Genomic DNA, 16,544 nt, shown 5'->3' with positions numbered 1-16,544 from the left:
AGCATGCATCCACAAGCATGCATCCACAAGCATGCATCCACAAGCATTCCTAGTGGCCCCTTATCTTACAGATGAGAGAACAAGACAAGAACAGAAAGGACTTGTCTCAGGAAACAGTACAGCCAGGACTTGTACTAAGTCTCCTCTTTCCCAGTTAAATACTATTTGCAAAAACTGCATACATGGGTCCCAGGAACAAAAGGATGGGGCTGGGGATAAGAAGGGCTGGCTGTTCAAGTCCACAGAAATGGAGAGCAGTCTTCCCACTCCTACAGCAGACACTGGTTAGCAGCAGGTCTGACGGTTGGTCCTGTGGACACACAGATGACTGTGGATTGATCTCTCAAGGAAGTCAGGCAAAAGATGCAAGCCAGCATGGGAGAAGAGACACACCATGTGAGCAGACAGGGGCCACCCTGCCTGGGGGAGGCTCTCAGAGGAGGGGTAGAGATGAAGCTGGTTTGTGCCCTGCCCTGAAGGAGCAGACTTGGTCATATGACAGCTTCTTGAATTCCTCAGTCTGAGTTCTGCCCCACCCTAGCCCTGCCAAGCTCTCAGGCTCCCGTTCTCCAGCCCCGCTGAAACCCCTTCCCCTGGGCACTTCCTTGGGTCTTTGATTGGTCCTCTTTGAGGAGCCTTCTGATGCCTGTGGCGCTTGTAAGTGCTCTTGGCAGGCTTCTGTGCTCACCGTGTAACCCTGGCTTTCTTTACTGACTTTGCCTACCTTGTCTTCCTTTTTTCCTAGAGGGGATGCAACTTGAGTGCAGATTGGGGTCTCCTGTGCCAAGCATGAGGCCTGACAATAAAAGTGCTTAATGTTAGTTCATACAGTACACCACTTAGGCCTTCTTGCTGCACTGACTCTAATGTACCCAGAATCTAGCCCTCTTCATTGAGGCCTTTGAGAAGCCATCTTAGATGAAGCCCCTTCAGCACACCAGGCAACTGGTCAACCCTTAGCATTTATTCATCTCATTCTTTCCAGTGCCCCCCTGTGCCATGCTTTGCATATTTGGGTAAATAGAACAAGACTCATGTGCCGACTTTGGATGATACAGTATTGATGGAATGTTAGGTTCTTGACGAGATATGTGTTATGTGCAACTAGGCATGTTCCAGTTGCCCTGGGTATACCAGGAAGCAAAAACAACGTCTGGGGCAAGGGCAAGGACAAGGGAGACTTTCACCCATGTGGTGACATTTACCAGGATGGAAGGATGGGTGTGACTGCCGAAGAGAATCTAAAAATACAGCAAGTCTTGGTTCCCAAGATACGGGTGACTGAAGGTGTAGTTGGGGAAGTCTGAGCTGGGGCCCTCCCGAAGGTGACTGTGGGCCAGCCCCGTGTGGGAATGAAATGGATTAGGGAGGAACTGAGGAACAGAACTGTTGGTGAGATCCTGTCCCGGCGGGACCCCGGAGCTCACATGACTGGGTTTCTGGAAAAAGGACTGAGAGATGACGAGCGTTCCCTCACCAGGAAGCATGAGAGGCTGGTGAGAACGGAGGTGTACTTTCCAGCAGTGGTGTCTCTTTCCTTCCTCATCACGCACATTGCCATCCCTTCCCTGGAAGCCAGAGGCCATCTCCTGCACAGACCTGGCCTCTTGAGAACAGGACACAACACTAGTCTCTCACCAGCCTCCCGCAGGTTGTCCCAGTAACCCGGTTAAACCCAATTTTGTCAGATGACGAGGCACTGACTGGCCTGATGTCCCTGACCCTCTTTCCTGCCCCACCTGCTCCCAATTTTGTCAGATGACGAGGCACTGGTTAGCCTGATGTCCCTGTCCCTTTCTTGCGCCATCTGCTCTATGTCAGTGGGGAATGCTTACCTGGGGATCAAACATTCCTAGATGAGGCTGAGGCTTTCCCGCTGCCTTTTGAGGCAGAGGGCCCAGCCCAGGTGAGGGTGCATCGATGCGGGTCCAGCCCCTTAACCTGGCTCTTAGCTCACAATCCAGAGGACAGGGGAGGGGCTGAGGAGTCTTTGGACAGAGGCACGAGGGCCTCAACTTACAGCTCTTTCAGTAGGCGGCAAGAGGCGGAGCATGGAAGATTTATAGGGGAGGAGCCTGCTTTCTCCACCCACTTGAACCCGGATAGAGTCACCCTGGGCTTCTGCTTGGTGCAGACTCAGTTGTTGAGTGCCTGGGGTTAGGGATCGGCTGCGAGTGAGGTGAAGACTGTAAAAACCAGCCTGGGGTCCACATCGTGAGGAACCCCTTGAGTGTCAGCTCCAAGCAGGTATGGCCTTTTATAGGCCCGGGTTTTTGTACCCAAAAGGTGGTATAAACATATGGCAACATTTCTCAGGGAGATGAGGATCTGAGGAAGTGAGACCCCAAAATGAAGACAATGGTTTTTTTTTTGTTGTTGTTGTTGTTTTTGTTTTGTTTTGGTTTTCGAGACAGGGTTTCTCTGTGTAGCCCTGGCTGTCTTGGAACTCACTCTACAGACCAGGCTGGCCTCAAACTCAAAAATCCACCTGCCTCTGCCTCCCAAGTGCTGGGATTAAAGAAAGACATGCGCCACCACTTCACGACGAAGACAAGAAATTTGAGTCAAGTGCTTTCAGAAAGTCACTGTAAAGGACAGCAGTAAGACGGAAGCCATGTCAAAGAATGGAGAGGCTGCCAATGTGAAAGGGTTTGCAAGAGTGAGGGAGGCCCTGAGCAAGGATGAAGCTTTCCAGAAGGTTCCAGATGGAGCAGTTGAATTGATAGTGCACTATAGAAGACTCACCCCTACCCCGACCCCCAAACAGGGTTTCTCTGTGTAGCCCTAGCTGTCCTGAAACTTGCTCTGTAGACTAGACTGGCCTCAAACTCTAGAGATACATCTGTCTCTGTTCCCTAAGTGCTGGGATTAAAGGCATGGATCACCACATGAGTCAGTAAACCCTTTTTGTTTCATTTTTAAGACACTGCCTCACTGTAGACTAGGCTGACTGAAACTGTGTAGCTGAAGCTAGCCTTAAACTCATGTTCAAGCACCCACAGGCTTGAAAAGAAACAGTGCTGGATAATATTCTAGGTAGGGTCCACCCTCAGCTGTCCTACATCCACACCACAATGAGGCTAAACTGAAGCAGCAAGAGTATCCAGGGGGCCGGGCGATGGTGGCACATGCCTTTAATCCCAGCACTTGGGAGGCAGAGGCAGGCGGATTTCTGAGTTCGAGAGTTCGAGGCCAGCCTGGTCTACAGAGTGAGTTCCAGGACAGCCCGGGCTATACAGAGAAACCCTGTCTTGAAAACACAAAAAACAAAACAAAACAAATAAATAAATAAATAAATAAATAGTATCCAGGGTCCAGAGAATATGCAATAGAAAGGGTGGAGCTAAGAGGCCATGTGACACCACAATCAGCAAGGGAGAGGGGATCTAGCATGTGCCCAGAGGCCATCCAACACACACTGGGCTGGAGGCTATGCACAGTATCTCCCTGGGCTTTGGACTGGCCTTGCCACTGTATCCAGTCTTGTTCCACTCAAGGAAAAGGTGGATCTAATAGTTCATCATTCTTCATCAGAGGACCTGGGATGAGGATATGGCTTTATTGTAAGCACTTGTTCAATGTATTCAAAGGCCCTTGACTTAACCCCTAGCACCTAACATTAAAGTAAGAACTTGCAGACCTCAGACCAGAGAAGAATCTGACACTAAAGTCTGTAGAGATAATCTCTTGTGCTGGAAGCTTCACCTGTCAATAAAAAGCCGATGGACAGTGAGCTGAGGCAGGATTAGAAGGCGGGACATCCAGCAAGGATTCTGGAAGACAATCGGGCACGGGAGACTCACCCCAAAGGCAGAAGATGATGGTCATATGAAACTCGGACCAGGTAACCAGTCACATGGCATGACTTAGACTAGAATAAACAGGTAATTAAGTTATGAGCTAGTTGGGGAACAAGCAAAAGTTTTGGCCTAGGCATTTATTTATGAAATATTAAGTCTCAGGGTCATTATTTCTGGGAACAAAGTGAGTGAACAGGTGGAAAAATATGAAGTTACAGATGGTGGGTATCTGAAAACAGGCTAGGGTCAAGAGTGTGCTACAAATGCAGCCAACACCACACCACTGCCCTTTACTGTCTCCATGGAGGGTCACACAGAGCCTTGGGGTGTTCTCAGTTGTTGGGATGGCTGCTAGTGTTAAAGGATGTGTAAGAAAAGGATGGAAGTGATGAGAGGGTCAGACCGGGCTGTGTGCTGTGTTGAGAGAGCAGGGCTGACTGGCATGGGGAGAATGTGGAGGAAAGAATGCCTTGGTGTTTCTGAACTAAGTAACAGTGTGGGACAGATGATGACGAGAACGCAGAGGATGGGGGCGTCGTTTCAGGGGTAAATTCAGAGTTACTTTAGACACATAAGTTTGTAATGAATGAGTCAAGTAGAGATGTCAAGTACAGACATGGGACAAATGTGCATTAACTTGAGTACAGATCAGAGCTAGGAATATGTATGAGCTGGCAGCTTAGGGATGCTAGAGCCCTGGGCATGGGTGGGAGCATGCAGGAGGGAGAGTGCCAAGACGCTGGCCCTGGAGGAGCTCTGGACTCAGAAAGGGTGAAGCAGAACAGATGAGGGACAGGACAACATCCCAATCAAGATGTGGACAAATACGTTCAGGTAGTGAGTGATCCACTCAATCAAATCTGCTCACAACTGTACAAGTCCAATTCCTCCAGGCACTTAGTGGCTCCTTCCTCCCAATTCTAGCTCCAGAAACAAACCTTACCTTCTGCACACAAATTTCACATGGGCTCTAATGCCAGAGGCATGGGTTCAGTTGCTTAGGAGTATACCTCTCTGGCCTTGGCTAACCTCCGCTCTGTGCCAATCACTGAACACTAAGTGAGCCGCTCCCACGATAGCTCACCTTCTCATGCTGCCTTATTTGATTTTGCAGGCTGGGTGTGTGTACGCATTCTCAGAAAGGCTGTGCACCTTGTGCTGGGAAACTGGGTCTCTCTTTGGAGCCTGGGGCTCACCAGCTACCCTAGGCTGGCCCGAGAACTCTGCTCTACCAACACTGAGATTACAAGCATGTAAGACCGTGCCCAGGTTTTTAAATGTGGGTACTGAGGATCAAACGCAGGTCTTGTTTATGCAGCAAGTACTTTACTGTCTATCTCCCCAGCTGCCGCTATCACCACCCCCTGCCCTTTTTTTGGAGACAGTCTCCCTTGCTGTTACCCAAGCTGGTCTGACACTGGCATCCAGACTCCTGCCTCCGCTCTCCAGGTGCTGGGAATACTGGTGTGCACTAGAGGTATGCCCCACACTAGCCACACTCACTTTATATGTCACCTTGTAAAGCTCTACAGTTACCTGGTAAGACATGACAAGGTAACATGACTGTGGGACACATGGATGGAGGTAGACTTGACTTGTTATGACTTGCCTCTAAGCAAACACAGCTTTGCTTAAACCTGACTTTACCACTGCTATCTGAATAGCTATGAGCCACTTTCTGAAACTGAAAATGCTCCCACTCAGACCTCATGGTGATGGGCCACTGGAGATTAAAATCACAAAAAGGGGACATGTGATAGAATAAAAGTCCCATGGACACACTGTCTCTTTACCTACGACTTCACATCATGCATGTCTGGGGACCAACTAGTAACTTGGAAAAGTAGACAAAAAAGCTAGGCCTCCTTCTAGATCCCAGGGGTGGAGAGAGAACTCAGTCAGCAGTTACACCCAGTGAGCCTGAGCTACACCAGCAAGGTAGATTCTTGAAGTAAATATAGGCCATTAATTATTGTTAGAATGTCTATAACAGGGCTCCAGACCTTAGCACAATTGATTCCATGGCAGAAGTACCATTCAGGGTGTAAAACTAAGCACATGAGCTGGGCGGTGGTGGCGCACGCCTTTAATCCCAGCACTTGGGAGGCAGAGGAAGGCGTATTTCTGAGTTTGAGGCTAGCCTGGTCTACAGAGTGAGTTCCAGGACAGCCAGGACTATACAGAGAAACCCTGTCTCGAAAAAAAACAAAACAAAAAACAAAAAAACAAAACAAACAAAACTAAGCACATGGATGGCAACACCTGCCAAAACTAAAACAAAGGCCCAATCCATCAAAAGCTACAATTCTGGGAAAAATCTCTAAATGTGCTAACCTGGCTTTCTGGCTTCTGCTTCTGGCTATTCTTGTTAACTGAAATACATCAAACCAGGACATGGTTTTTGTGTTTAAAGGCTCACCCTGAGAAAGGCTCAGTGCTACACGGGGATCCTGAAGACCCAGTGTAGTCACCAACCAACTAATCAAGCGTTTCTGTTGGCTTAAACCCACGTCTGAGTAGTCTTCTCAGGTGCATACCCACAACAATGTCTTTCTCTTCCATATTCTGTTGAGTGGGTAAGCACACGAGCCAGACATTCAAGAACTGCTTTCGATTCCTCCTCTGGCTCATCTCACATTCTACTAGCTAAGAGGGTGGCCATCTATCAGATTTCAGAATGCTACATGGACATCATCAGTACTCACTGTGAGCCATACCACTGTTACACAGCCCTAAGGTAAAAAGCCCAAACAAAACAAACAGTGGTTAAGAGTGCTTGCTGCTCTTGCAGAGAAGAATCCCACATCTCTGTCCTCTATGGGCACCCACACATAACCCAAACACATAACCCAAAACAGACAAAGTAACAGGCCATTAACTTTTAGGACTCAAATTGTAGAGATAGGACAGAGGAAAGCACTGTATAGCTGACACAATCTGGTACCTTGCACTCCAGTGCTGCTAACTCAGTCCAGACCCTCACTTCTCCTGCTGGATGACACATGGCTTCTTAAAGGCCAGTACTACAAACCTTGGCTCGACTTGCCATGGCCACTGCCAGTGCTCACTTCAGCTGCTGGACCTCCACAGAGGTCAGGTTGCTATCAACACCCTTCATGTTATTTTGTCAACTGCATCCATCCTCCATTGCTCTTTAGCTGTTAGAATTTTCTACCCACACCAGTCTTACCACACTCCTTGTAAACAGCAAGATTACCTTGTCTGATGAGGTTAAATACATATCCAATACATTTCACCCAGAAAGAACCCTCCCTGGCCCCCAAAGACAAGCTTCCTATACACAGATAGAGCCTTCAAGGTCTTCCCATATTCCTCAGTGTCCTGCATGTACCTCCACGAAGTCCTTACACCATGCTATAGCTAGCTTCTTCCTCTAACACACTTTGCTTCTTTGAAATAGGGCCCTGCAGCCAGGCTGTGGTGGCTCACACCATCAATCCTGCACTCAGGAGATGGAGGCATGTGATCTCTAGAAGTTCATGATCAGCTTGGTCTACAGAGTGAGTTCCAAGGCAGCCAGGGATACAAAAAGAAACCCTGCCTCAAAAAACAAACAAACAAACCAAAAAACTCTATTCCCCCACCAGTACCCACCTCCAAAAAAAGGCCCTGTCCTACCCTGAGATTATCCTGTAGAACCTGGAAATGAGAAGGCACTTAGTGCTCAGGAAATTGCCAGGACAGAGGGATGAGCAGCTGATGAACAGCACTTGTTACATATACTCACTAGGTCCCAATTCCCCCATCCTAAATTGTGTATCCGGAACCACGAGGCATTATCAATCAACAACCATCTCCCAGCCAGGCAATCATACTAGCCAGGGTAGAGCACTGGCACTGGTGGCCAGTGCAGGAAGTGCATCTTTAATAAGATGCAGCTCATTGTTGGAAATGTCAAAAGTGGTTATAATCTACATTTTCACTGGCTCAGCCTGATGACTGTGTGTCACCAGAAGTGAGAAAGAGGGGACTAGAATGTAGCTAGGAGGTTATTTTGCCAATGCTGAATGTCAAATCCAGATCTGTGGTATCAACATCATCCAATCACAATCACCTTTCAATACTTCTTTTACCCAAAATTGATTACTTTCTCTGTCTCGAACGAGCACTGCAGCAGACTGTAAGATCTGTGATCTCTGCCTTCTGCTCTCTATGCTCTTGTGTAACTCCTTCCCTTCCATGCGCTGGCTGAGAGACTGGCTTCTAAACAGGTGTCCAGCAAAGGTGATGTCATGTCTGTGTGGGACTACATAGGTCAGAACTTCCATTCGGCTAGTGAGCTCCAGTCCTTTCTCTGATAAAGAATGTTCCTATGTTGCTGGGTTCCTGTGGTAAGAAGCTGAGGGGACCATCAGCAGCAGGTAGCTTAGCAATCCCAAGGAACCAATATTCTGGCAAAATCAAGTAAGCCTGGAAGCAGACAGTAAGGCCTTAGCCAAAAACCTGACTGCACCCTTGTGGTATCACTGAAACTCAGAGGCCAAAGACCCAGTGAAACTGTAGTCACAAAACCATGAGTGTTGCTTTAAGCCACTAACTCTGTGACAATTTGTTTACCTCCTAACAAAGTACCTCTCAAAATCCATCATTACCACAGGTCAGAACCTCCTGAAGACGTGGGCAATGTCCTGGAGTCAGAATCAACTAACATCCCAGCAAAGCCCATCTTCCAGCTCTGCAGCTTCCCAGGGAGGGACTTCCCTCACACAAGATGTTCCCACGTGAGCTGAATGAACATGCCCTGTGTTAGATCTAAGTTCTTGTGCTAGGCATGGATGTTTCTAGCTCATAAGATGCACTGTTCAAAAAAAAAAAGAAGAAGAAAAGAAAGAAAAAAAAAAGATGCACTGTTCATAAAAGAAGCCATGAACACCAGACAGTCTATACCCAAACTTGGGCTTGTGGGCTCAAACACTTATTCCTCAAGTTCTTGAGAATCTATTACAGTAAACTACATGGCACTGAGGCAGTCACTTTTAACTAACTTAGCTAAATAGGAAATGAGGTCAAGCCCAGCAAAGCCTAGTCAGTTTTAGCTAAGAAAGGGCCTGTCCAGTGCTTGTCTGTGGTACTGGAGATGGAATCGGAGTCTCGTGGATACTGTGTAAACACTCCATCATTGAGCTACACCCCAGTCTATTCGGTTCATGACTTACTCAGTAAGCAATAAAAATGAGCTCCAATCTGGGCTAACTTGTTAGGTGTGATGGCTCATGGTCTGTAAATCCACTACTATGGAGGCTGAGGCAAAATCATCACATTAAAGCCAGCTGGTGCTAGTCAGTTTCAGGCTAACCTGAGCTATAGAGACCCCATAAATAAATAATCCCAGACAACTAATAACCTGAGGACAGGCTGGTCATTTTTCTTGTTTTGTGTCCTCACTGCCCTATTCTTCCATACTATCTCTTTTTGAGAAGATTTATTTTTAAATGTATGTATATCTGGCGGGGGGGGGGGGGGTTGCCATGTGTATGGCTAATGGAGTCAGAAGAGAGTGTGCTGTCTCCTGGAGCTGGAGTTACAGGTAGTTATGAGCTCCCTGATGTGGGTGCTAGGAATGGAACTCAGGTCCTCCAGCAGAGCAGCAAGCACCCTGGACTGCTGACCTTCTTTCTAGCCCTTTCCCACTGTAACTTAAAGAATGCCATTTGATGGGTCTGTCCTGTGGTGGTGCTGAGTTCAGGCTGTCCTTAAGAAGGCTTTAGGATGGACACATAAAACAGCAGTGGCAGCCTTGTATACCTCTTCCAGGTCTAACCTTCTGCAGGGTTTAGGATGACTCCCCAAACCTGGCCTGCCGGGCTGCTGCTTCAGTCTCCAGTCTGTCTCACTAGGATGGAAGGGCAGAAGGACAAAGCAGAACATCATCAAGAACTTATCTGAAACTCTAGAGTCAACACTCTCACCTAGCCAGGCCAAGTTTTTGTTGGTTGTTTTTTCAATCCCTCTTAGGCAACACTGCGGTCCCCGGGTCAGCCTGAAATAGGCATGGCAGCACCTATGAAGACAGCTTCTACACTGACCTGACATAAAAGATAGACTAACAGTTCCTCCTGGAGAATGACTCACCAACTCGCTAGGAAGAAGGCTCCTCCTCCTCCAGTGTTTTGACTTAAAGGGAGGAACAGCTGGAGGTGAAGGAAAGCACTGGCCAATCCTTGGAAACCAACTGAATGGGCACTGGTGGACCCAAGAAGATGCCACAGTTCTGTGATTCCTTACCATCCCAAATGACAGCATAGTCAGCAGCTACATTCATCAAGATCATCTTCCAAGGAGTTCATGATTCACCCAAATACCCATAATCCCCCCTTATCCTCCCTCCCAGGGAGAGAATGTGGACAGGAGGTGGGTAGCACTCAGGCCTTTGTCATGAGGGCTGCTAGTCAGAGGCATGCTCAGTGAGTCAGTCCCTGGAAGGGGGGTTCTGTGCACGGGGGCAAGGCCATGGGCTGGCTCAGCAGCTTGTCCATCATGCTGATTTTAGCATCTTGCTTCTCCACGTCTTCATATGGAGTCCACGACATGTCATGTTGCAGCTTGTAGGCACCAAGGAAGTCATGGGGACAGCCTGCTCCCCATTCCTAGAGGGCAAAGGAACAAGTCCTCATCAGGGTAAGAAGTGAAAAGGCTCCCTTCCTCCTCGGGCCACAGACTTCTTTTCGAGCTTCTTCCCTCAGACTACTCAAATTATTGCTGGAAGTTACAATGCACGTCAGAAATAATGTCATTCAAGCACATGCCACTTTTCATCACACCTGGGCTCACATCATCTCGGTTTTCCAGGAAGCCACAGACCAATATGCATGCTTACATTTTCATACACACATGCCCAGAAGTCCTCAAAAGCTGGAGTTGGTTTGGAGTTAAGAATGAATGTTCTTACCTCTGGAGAAATAATGGAAAAGTACTGCTGGCCACTTTCCCGCTGGTAAAGATAGTAAATGTTGCCAGGCTTTTTCACCATATTACAAGCCACATGGTGTAAGTCAGCGTCTCTGCGAGCATCTTCCAGCACCTGCCAGTCACACAGGTGTGACAACTGCTGAGTCAGAGGTTACTGGGCCCCACCCACACCGCTCTAACCAAAGTATGCAAAAAGCTTAAGTCATTCCCCAGCAACAACAACTCACTATTGGGGTCAAACAGCTCTGAGGGTGTGAAGATTAGACAAGCTGCTACACTGCAAAAGTCTGGTAAAGGGATAAGGTTTTTAAATGATGAGTGTGGCTGGCTTGGGGGATTCTAAAGGTCTTTTTCTGTTTCAAGTGCATTGCTTTTTTAAAAGAGATCCTCCCTCCCTTAAAAAACTTTATCCTGGCCAGGATAAAGTGGTGGCGCACGCCTTTAATCCCAGCGCTTGGGAGGCTGATTTCTGAGTTCGAGAGTTCGAGGCTAGCCTGGTCTACAGAGTGAGTTCCAGGACAGCCAGGGCTACACAGAGAAACCCTGTCTCGAAAAAACCAAACCAAAAAACAAACAAACAAACAAACAAAAAAAAAAACTTTATCCTGCCCTTTCTCCTAAGTAAACACAGCATGTTCTGGTGAGATGGTTAAGAGCACTGACTGCTCTTCCAGAGGTCATGAGTTCAAATCCTAGCGACCACATGGTGGCTCACAACCATCTATAATAGGATCTGATGCCCTCTTCTGGTGTGTCTGAAGACAGCTACAGTGTACTTAGAGAAATAAAAATAAACAAAACACATACACTTATTGGGTTAGCCTGCCCCAGGTATTTCCTCATAGCAATGCAAAATAATTAATGAAAGCTCTCGGGCATATTCCTTGCATTTTATCTACATGTTTGGAATGTATTAAAAGCAAAGGCAGCGAGCACCATGGTTATAAACAAGGTCAGTCAATCCTCCTAAGCACAGGAAAAGGACAGCTGGCCTAACCAGCACTGGCTCTGATCAAACTTCTTTCTCACCTTCCTAGCTTGTTCTTGCAAATGCTGGATTTGCTCAGCAATGACTGTCAGCTTGTTAGTAGCATTTGCTCGGATGAATTCATCAGCCTACAGAGGAGAGAAAACCAAACTGTGTGGTGAAACAGCAAGAGGCCCCTTGGTGTCACAGGGATGCAATTCAAGGAGTTATGCCAACAGCTCTGCCTCTACCTAGAGCGGCCTTTCCATTCCATTGCCAAGTAAATCCCAACCCACCCTCAAGCCCAATGGAGGAGAAGCCCACACTTTAATAACCCCACATCCAGAATTAAAGGCTCCTTCATCTCTGCTGCCATTCACTCTCATTTCTAATCACATTGGGCTTTGGTGCTTCCACATCCTCTTCTCCTGCCATCACATGTGAGTGTGCCCTCCTCCATCCCATCCCATGTGAGTGTGCCCTCCCCTGCATCCCATCACATGTGAGTGTGCCCTCCTCCATCCCATCCCATGTGAGTGTGCCCTCCCCTGCATCCCATCCCATGTGAGTGTGCCCTCCTCCATCCCATCCCATGTGAGTGTGCCCTCCTCCATCTGGTGTATCTGCTCTCTGTGTGACTAAACGCTCTCATTTCCCATGCCCCTCATTTTGTTTTGTTTTCCCCCGTGTGGAGCTCAGGCAGTTAGGGAACTCACTAATGAACCCAGGCTAGCCTCAAGCTTGCACTCTTCCTGCCTCCTCTTCCCAAGGATGAAGATATTGGTGTCAACCACAATATCCAACCCATTTGTTTTCTATGTTTCAACATCTTTAAAATAATGAGTTTTGCAAATGAAAATCGAACCAGATGTGGTAGCTAACACCTTTAATCCCAGCGCTCAAGAGGTAAAGGCAGGTAGATCTATAAGTTAGAAGCCAGCCTGATCTACAGCCAGGGCTACTTACATAGTGTGACAGTCTCAAACAAGAAAAGAAAGAAAAAAGAAAATCAAAAGATACTTGTGATGGAATAGTAGCATCTGCTTTGTAGGAGTCTGACCATCACCTCAGTTGGATTACCTACACCATATCTACCTAAAACTTCAACACACACAGAATGAATTTTAAAAGGGGAAGGACGGCAACAGGTCATGGAGGGTTCTGTAGGCCATGGTTTAAAAAAAAAAATTGTTTTTAGGACAAGCGGATTCACATGGCTAATACAGACAGAAGGCAGTCTCCATTCATGAAGTCACCTCCTTTCCTTTTCTAAATAGCTATTTTCATGTGTGTGTGTGTGTGTGTGTGTGTGTGTGTGTGTGTGTAATGTTTACATCCATGTATGTATGTGCGCAGTGGGCTTGCTTGATGGCTATGGGGGCCAGATAGACTCAAGAGTTACAGCGGGTGCATGCCACACTACCGGACTGGGTACTGAACCCAGGTCCTCTGCAAGAGAAGCAAGTGCTCACCAAGATGAGACCAGGTGTGGTGGTTTGAATAAGCTTGTCCCAGGGAGTGGCACTATTAAGAGGGGTGGCCTTGTGGAGTGGGTGTGGCCTTGTTGAAGGAAGTGTGTCATTGTGGGCCTGGGCTTTTAGACCCTTGCCCTAGGGCTGGAGAGATGGCTCAGTGGTTAAGAGCACTGACTGCTTTGCCAGAGATCCTGAGTTCAATTCCCAGCAACCACATGGTGGCTCACAACCATCTGTAATGTGATTTGATGCACTCTTCAGGTGTGTCTGAAGACAACTGCAGTGTACTCACATAAATAAAAAAAATAAATAAATCTTTAAAAAAAAAAAAAAAAAAAAAGAGACGCTTGTCCTAGCTGCCTGGAAGGCAGTCTCCTCCTATTTGCCTTTAGAACAAGATGTAGAACTCTGGCTCCTCTTACACCATGACTGCCTGGATGCTGCCATGCTCCTGCCTTGATGATAATGGACTGAACCTGTAAGCAACACCCAATTAACATTGTCCTTATAAGAGTTGTCTTGAGCCGGGCAGTGGTGGCGCACGCCTTTAATCCCAGAACTTGGGAGGCAGAGACAGGCGGATTTCTGAGTTCGAGGCCAGCCTGGTCTACAGAATGAGTTCCTGTCTTGAAAAACCAAAAAAAAAAGAGTTGTCTTGGTCATGGTGTCTGTTCACAGTAAAATCCTAACTAAGGCACCAGGCCATCTTTCTAATCCTGTTTCCTTTTAAGGGACACTATGCAAACAAGAGCCTAACTAAAAAGAAATTAAGGAAAGAGTACGTTTTTGAAAGGTTTCTTTTATTGTCTATGTGCTCGTATGTGTACCACATGTGTGCCTGGCATCTAAGAAAGTCAGAAGAGGGCAATGAATCACCTGGAGCTGGAGTTATAGACAACTATGAGCCACCACGTAGGTTCTAGAAACCAAACCTGCATCCTCTGCAAGAGCAAGTACTCTTAACCCCAGTGCTGTCTCTCCAGTCCCAGAGAGTACTCATAATTACTAGGCACTGATCCTGGACCCAAGCACTCCAGGAGCCTCTATGTCAATAACGGCATCTAACTCTCCAGAAACAACAACCATAGTTAGGCATTAAGACTCAAGGCAGACGTGGTGACCTAAGGTTTGATAATAAATGGCAATTGAAGGATCTGAACATAGTTAAACTGAATTCCAAAATCCATGTCTCCATACCAAACCTCCAAAGCTTTCTGACCAGACATTAAGGGAGTCAGGAGACAGCCTCTCAGCAACTGTGTCTCAGTATGCAGACAGTGACTATGCTGACTTCATTAGCTTTTACAATTTTTAACTGTATGTGTACATAGGTGTTTGGCTGCATGTGTGTACATGCATCATGTTCAAGCAGAGCCCAAAGAGGCTAGAAGAGGGCATCTGATCTCCTGGGACTGGAGTTACAAAGGGCTGTGAGCCACAATGTGGGTTCTAGTGACTAACCCTGGGTCCCCAACAAGAGCGGTAAGTGCTCTTAACCACTCAACCGTCTCCTCAGCTCTCAGTTTGTTTCTAAAGTATTCTTTCTTCAGCTTCTCAAAGAGGGATTATTCTGGAGAACTGGAGGCAACAGAATAACATGTCCTTCATACGTCACCAGTAAAAAAGACTAAAGCTGTGTTCCTTCTCTCTTTGGCTGAGTCCACGACAGTCACTCAGAAACTTAGTGTTGACTGCCCAAGATTCTGTTCCTAGCTAACTCCCTCCAATAGCAATCTGATTAAACAGACATGTCATAGTCTTCTATTTTGCACCCATCTCTTTTTAAAACAAACAAACAAACAAAAACCATAAGGTTTTAATTAAAAGGGCTTCCCTGAACATTTGAATTTTTCTTAAATAAGACAAACACATTTTTATGTGAGGAATTGCCGCATGTCAATCATTAATTTTCTTGATCAAAACAAACCCTTGAACATGATCACTGCCAAATAAGCTAGTTTATACAAGAGAAAGGGGTCACTAGAAGCTTTAAAAGCAGCCAGGCTCTAATACTGAAAAAGATTCTACAGGGAAAGTCTTGCTAGAGAAGGAAACTGGAGTTTCACTTAGACCTATGAGCCTCTCCACCTCAAAGCTCTCGTTCTACAGACTCTGAGCTCCAGAGAGAAACAACTTGTCCAAAACTAATCTGCCCAAACTTCTATGGTCTTTTCCATTATTTTGCATATCTTCTTTATTTTACAAATTATGGCAACCGATGTCTAAGCTCTGGACATAGGAATATTGTTATCCACTGAAATTCACCAAGTGTGACAGCCACCCTTGTAATACCCAGCCTCTGGGAGGCTAAATTCAAAGCCAACCTGGGCTATACAGCAAAATGACACTACCTCCAGTTTTATTGTGTGTGGTCTTATTTTAAATAGGAATTTTACCCTGTGTCTTTTTGCATGTTGTTTTTGGTAGTGCTGAGAATCAAATTCAGGACAAGGCAAGTGGTGTAACACTAAACTACACCCCCCAGCACTGGTTTTGGTTTTGTTGTTGTTTTGTTTTTTGTTTTTTAAGGAAAGAACATATATTTGAGTTCCACAAGCTCTTGGGGAACAGATAAAGGTCTTATGGAGGCAGAATAAAATAAGTTACTATTTAAGAATTTGTCATAGAGGTCGAACATGGTGGCTCGCACCTTTAATCCCAGCACAGGGCAGGAAGGGAGGGTGCCGGGGGTAGCCATGTAGATCTGTGAGTTCGAGGCCAGCCTAGTCTATAATACAGTGAGTTCCATGACAGTCAGAGCTATGTAGGAACACTCTGTCTCAAAACACACAACAACAAAGGAATTGGGACAAAGTGATCCTCTTCCTGTGTGAAATGGAACGATAATTTCAGTACTGCCGAGTTCACAGACTGTCCTAAGGGTGCAGGTAAAATGTGAGGTCCGAGCCCAAAGAGGCAGGGTAACGTACTGAGATGGCTATTCCTCACCTTCTGCACCTGCTCGGCGAGCGCCACGAGGTCTAAGGGGTCCCCGACCCGGTGGGTGTGGTAGGGGCTCACCAGAGCCAGGCCGCCGGGGTTCGGGGTGCGCTCCACCAGGGCTCCTGCGATACACACCCGGAACACAGGCGTAAGCTGAAGCCCTTAGCCTCCCGCGAGACAGCAGGAAAGTGCCACCCGGCTGCGACCTCTCACCCCAGCATCTCAGTCCCACATACCTCCGGAACCCGCCGCCTCCTTCACTCCCAGATTTCCCGTGCCACTTTCGTACCCACCGGGAACCCTGGGGTCCGCCATAACAGCACCTCAACCCCACCTCCGCAAGGGTGAAGCGCAGGCGCATAACAGCTTGTGGGCGGGGCTTTCTCATTCTCAGGCCATTGAGCTGTGCGCATGAGATTAGAGGCGGGG

General features: G+C 47.2%; 2 protein-coding genes across 3 annotated transcripts in view; both read right to left on the bottom strand.

The window, feature by feature from the left end:
* The window catches only part of Tmem269 (transmembrane protein 269), an 11,960-nt gene extending 11,169 nt beyond the window's left edge, over positions 1 to 791 (bottom strand). The window contains exon 1 of the mRNA XM_028784490.1: positions 725 to 791. Within this exon, the coding sequence (XP_028640323.1) occupies positions 725 to 791 (67 nt within the window). The remainder of the gene's footprint in view (positions 1 to 724) is intronic.
* Positions 792 to 10,010: 9,219 nt separating this feature from the next.
* Positions 10,011 to 16,449, bottom strand: CUNH1orf50 (chromosome unknown C1orf50 homolog). Of its 2 annotated transcripts, none has more exons than XM_028786468.1 (5): positions 16,409 to 16,449; positions 16,122 to 16,237; positions 11,760 to 11,846; positions 10,711 to 10,842; positions 10,011 to 10,408 (listed from the first exon to the last, which is right to left on the bottom strand). In XM_028786468.1, the coding sequence occupies exons 1-5, from the start codon at positions 16,428 to 16,430 to the stop codon at positions 10,223 to 10,225; spliced, it is 543 nt and encodes a 180-aa protein (XP_028642301.1). In that variant the 5' UTR covers positions 16,431 to 16,449; the 3' UTR covers positions 10,011 to 10,222. The 2 variants fall into 2 exon arrangements, with proteins under 2 accessions (XP_028642301.1, XP_028642295.1); XM_028786462.1 differs by having other exon boundaries at positions 16,352 to 16,446.
* Positions 16,450 to 16,544: the final 95 nt, after the last annotated feature.

Source organism: Grammomys surdaster, unplaced genomic scaffold (genome assembly GCF_004785775.1).
Source record: "Grammomys surdaster isolate TR1022 unplaced genomic scaffold, NIH_TR_1.0 100, whole genome shotgun sequence".
Classification (NCBI taxonomy): domain Eukaryota; kingdom Metazoa; phylum Chordata; class Mammalia; order Rodentia; family Muridae; genus Grammomys; species Grammomys surdaster.
The sequence above is the reverse complement of the archived record's forward strand: the minus strand, read 5'-3'. Positions and strand labels throughout refer to the sequence as shown.

Excerpts from the sequence above, each read along its gene's own strand:
- CUNH1orf50 (XM_028786462.1), bottom strand. The coding sequence starts at position 16,430 with ATGGCGGACCCCAGGGTTCCCGGTGGGTACGAAAGTGGCACGGGAAAT. Across the intron at positions 16,238-16,351 it reads GGAGGCGGCGGGTTCCGGAG|GAGCCCTGGTGGAGCGCACC; the intron begins GTATGTGGGACT and ends TGTGTATCGCAG. Across the intron at positions 11,847-16,121 it reads TCGCCGAGCAGGTGCAGAAG|GCTGATGAATTCATCCGAGC; the intron begins GTGAGGAATAGC and ends TCTCCTCTGTAG.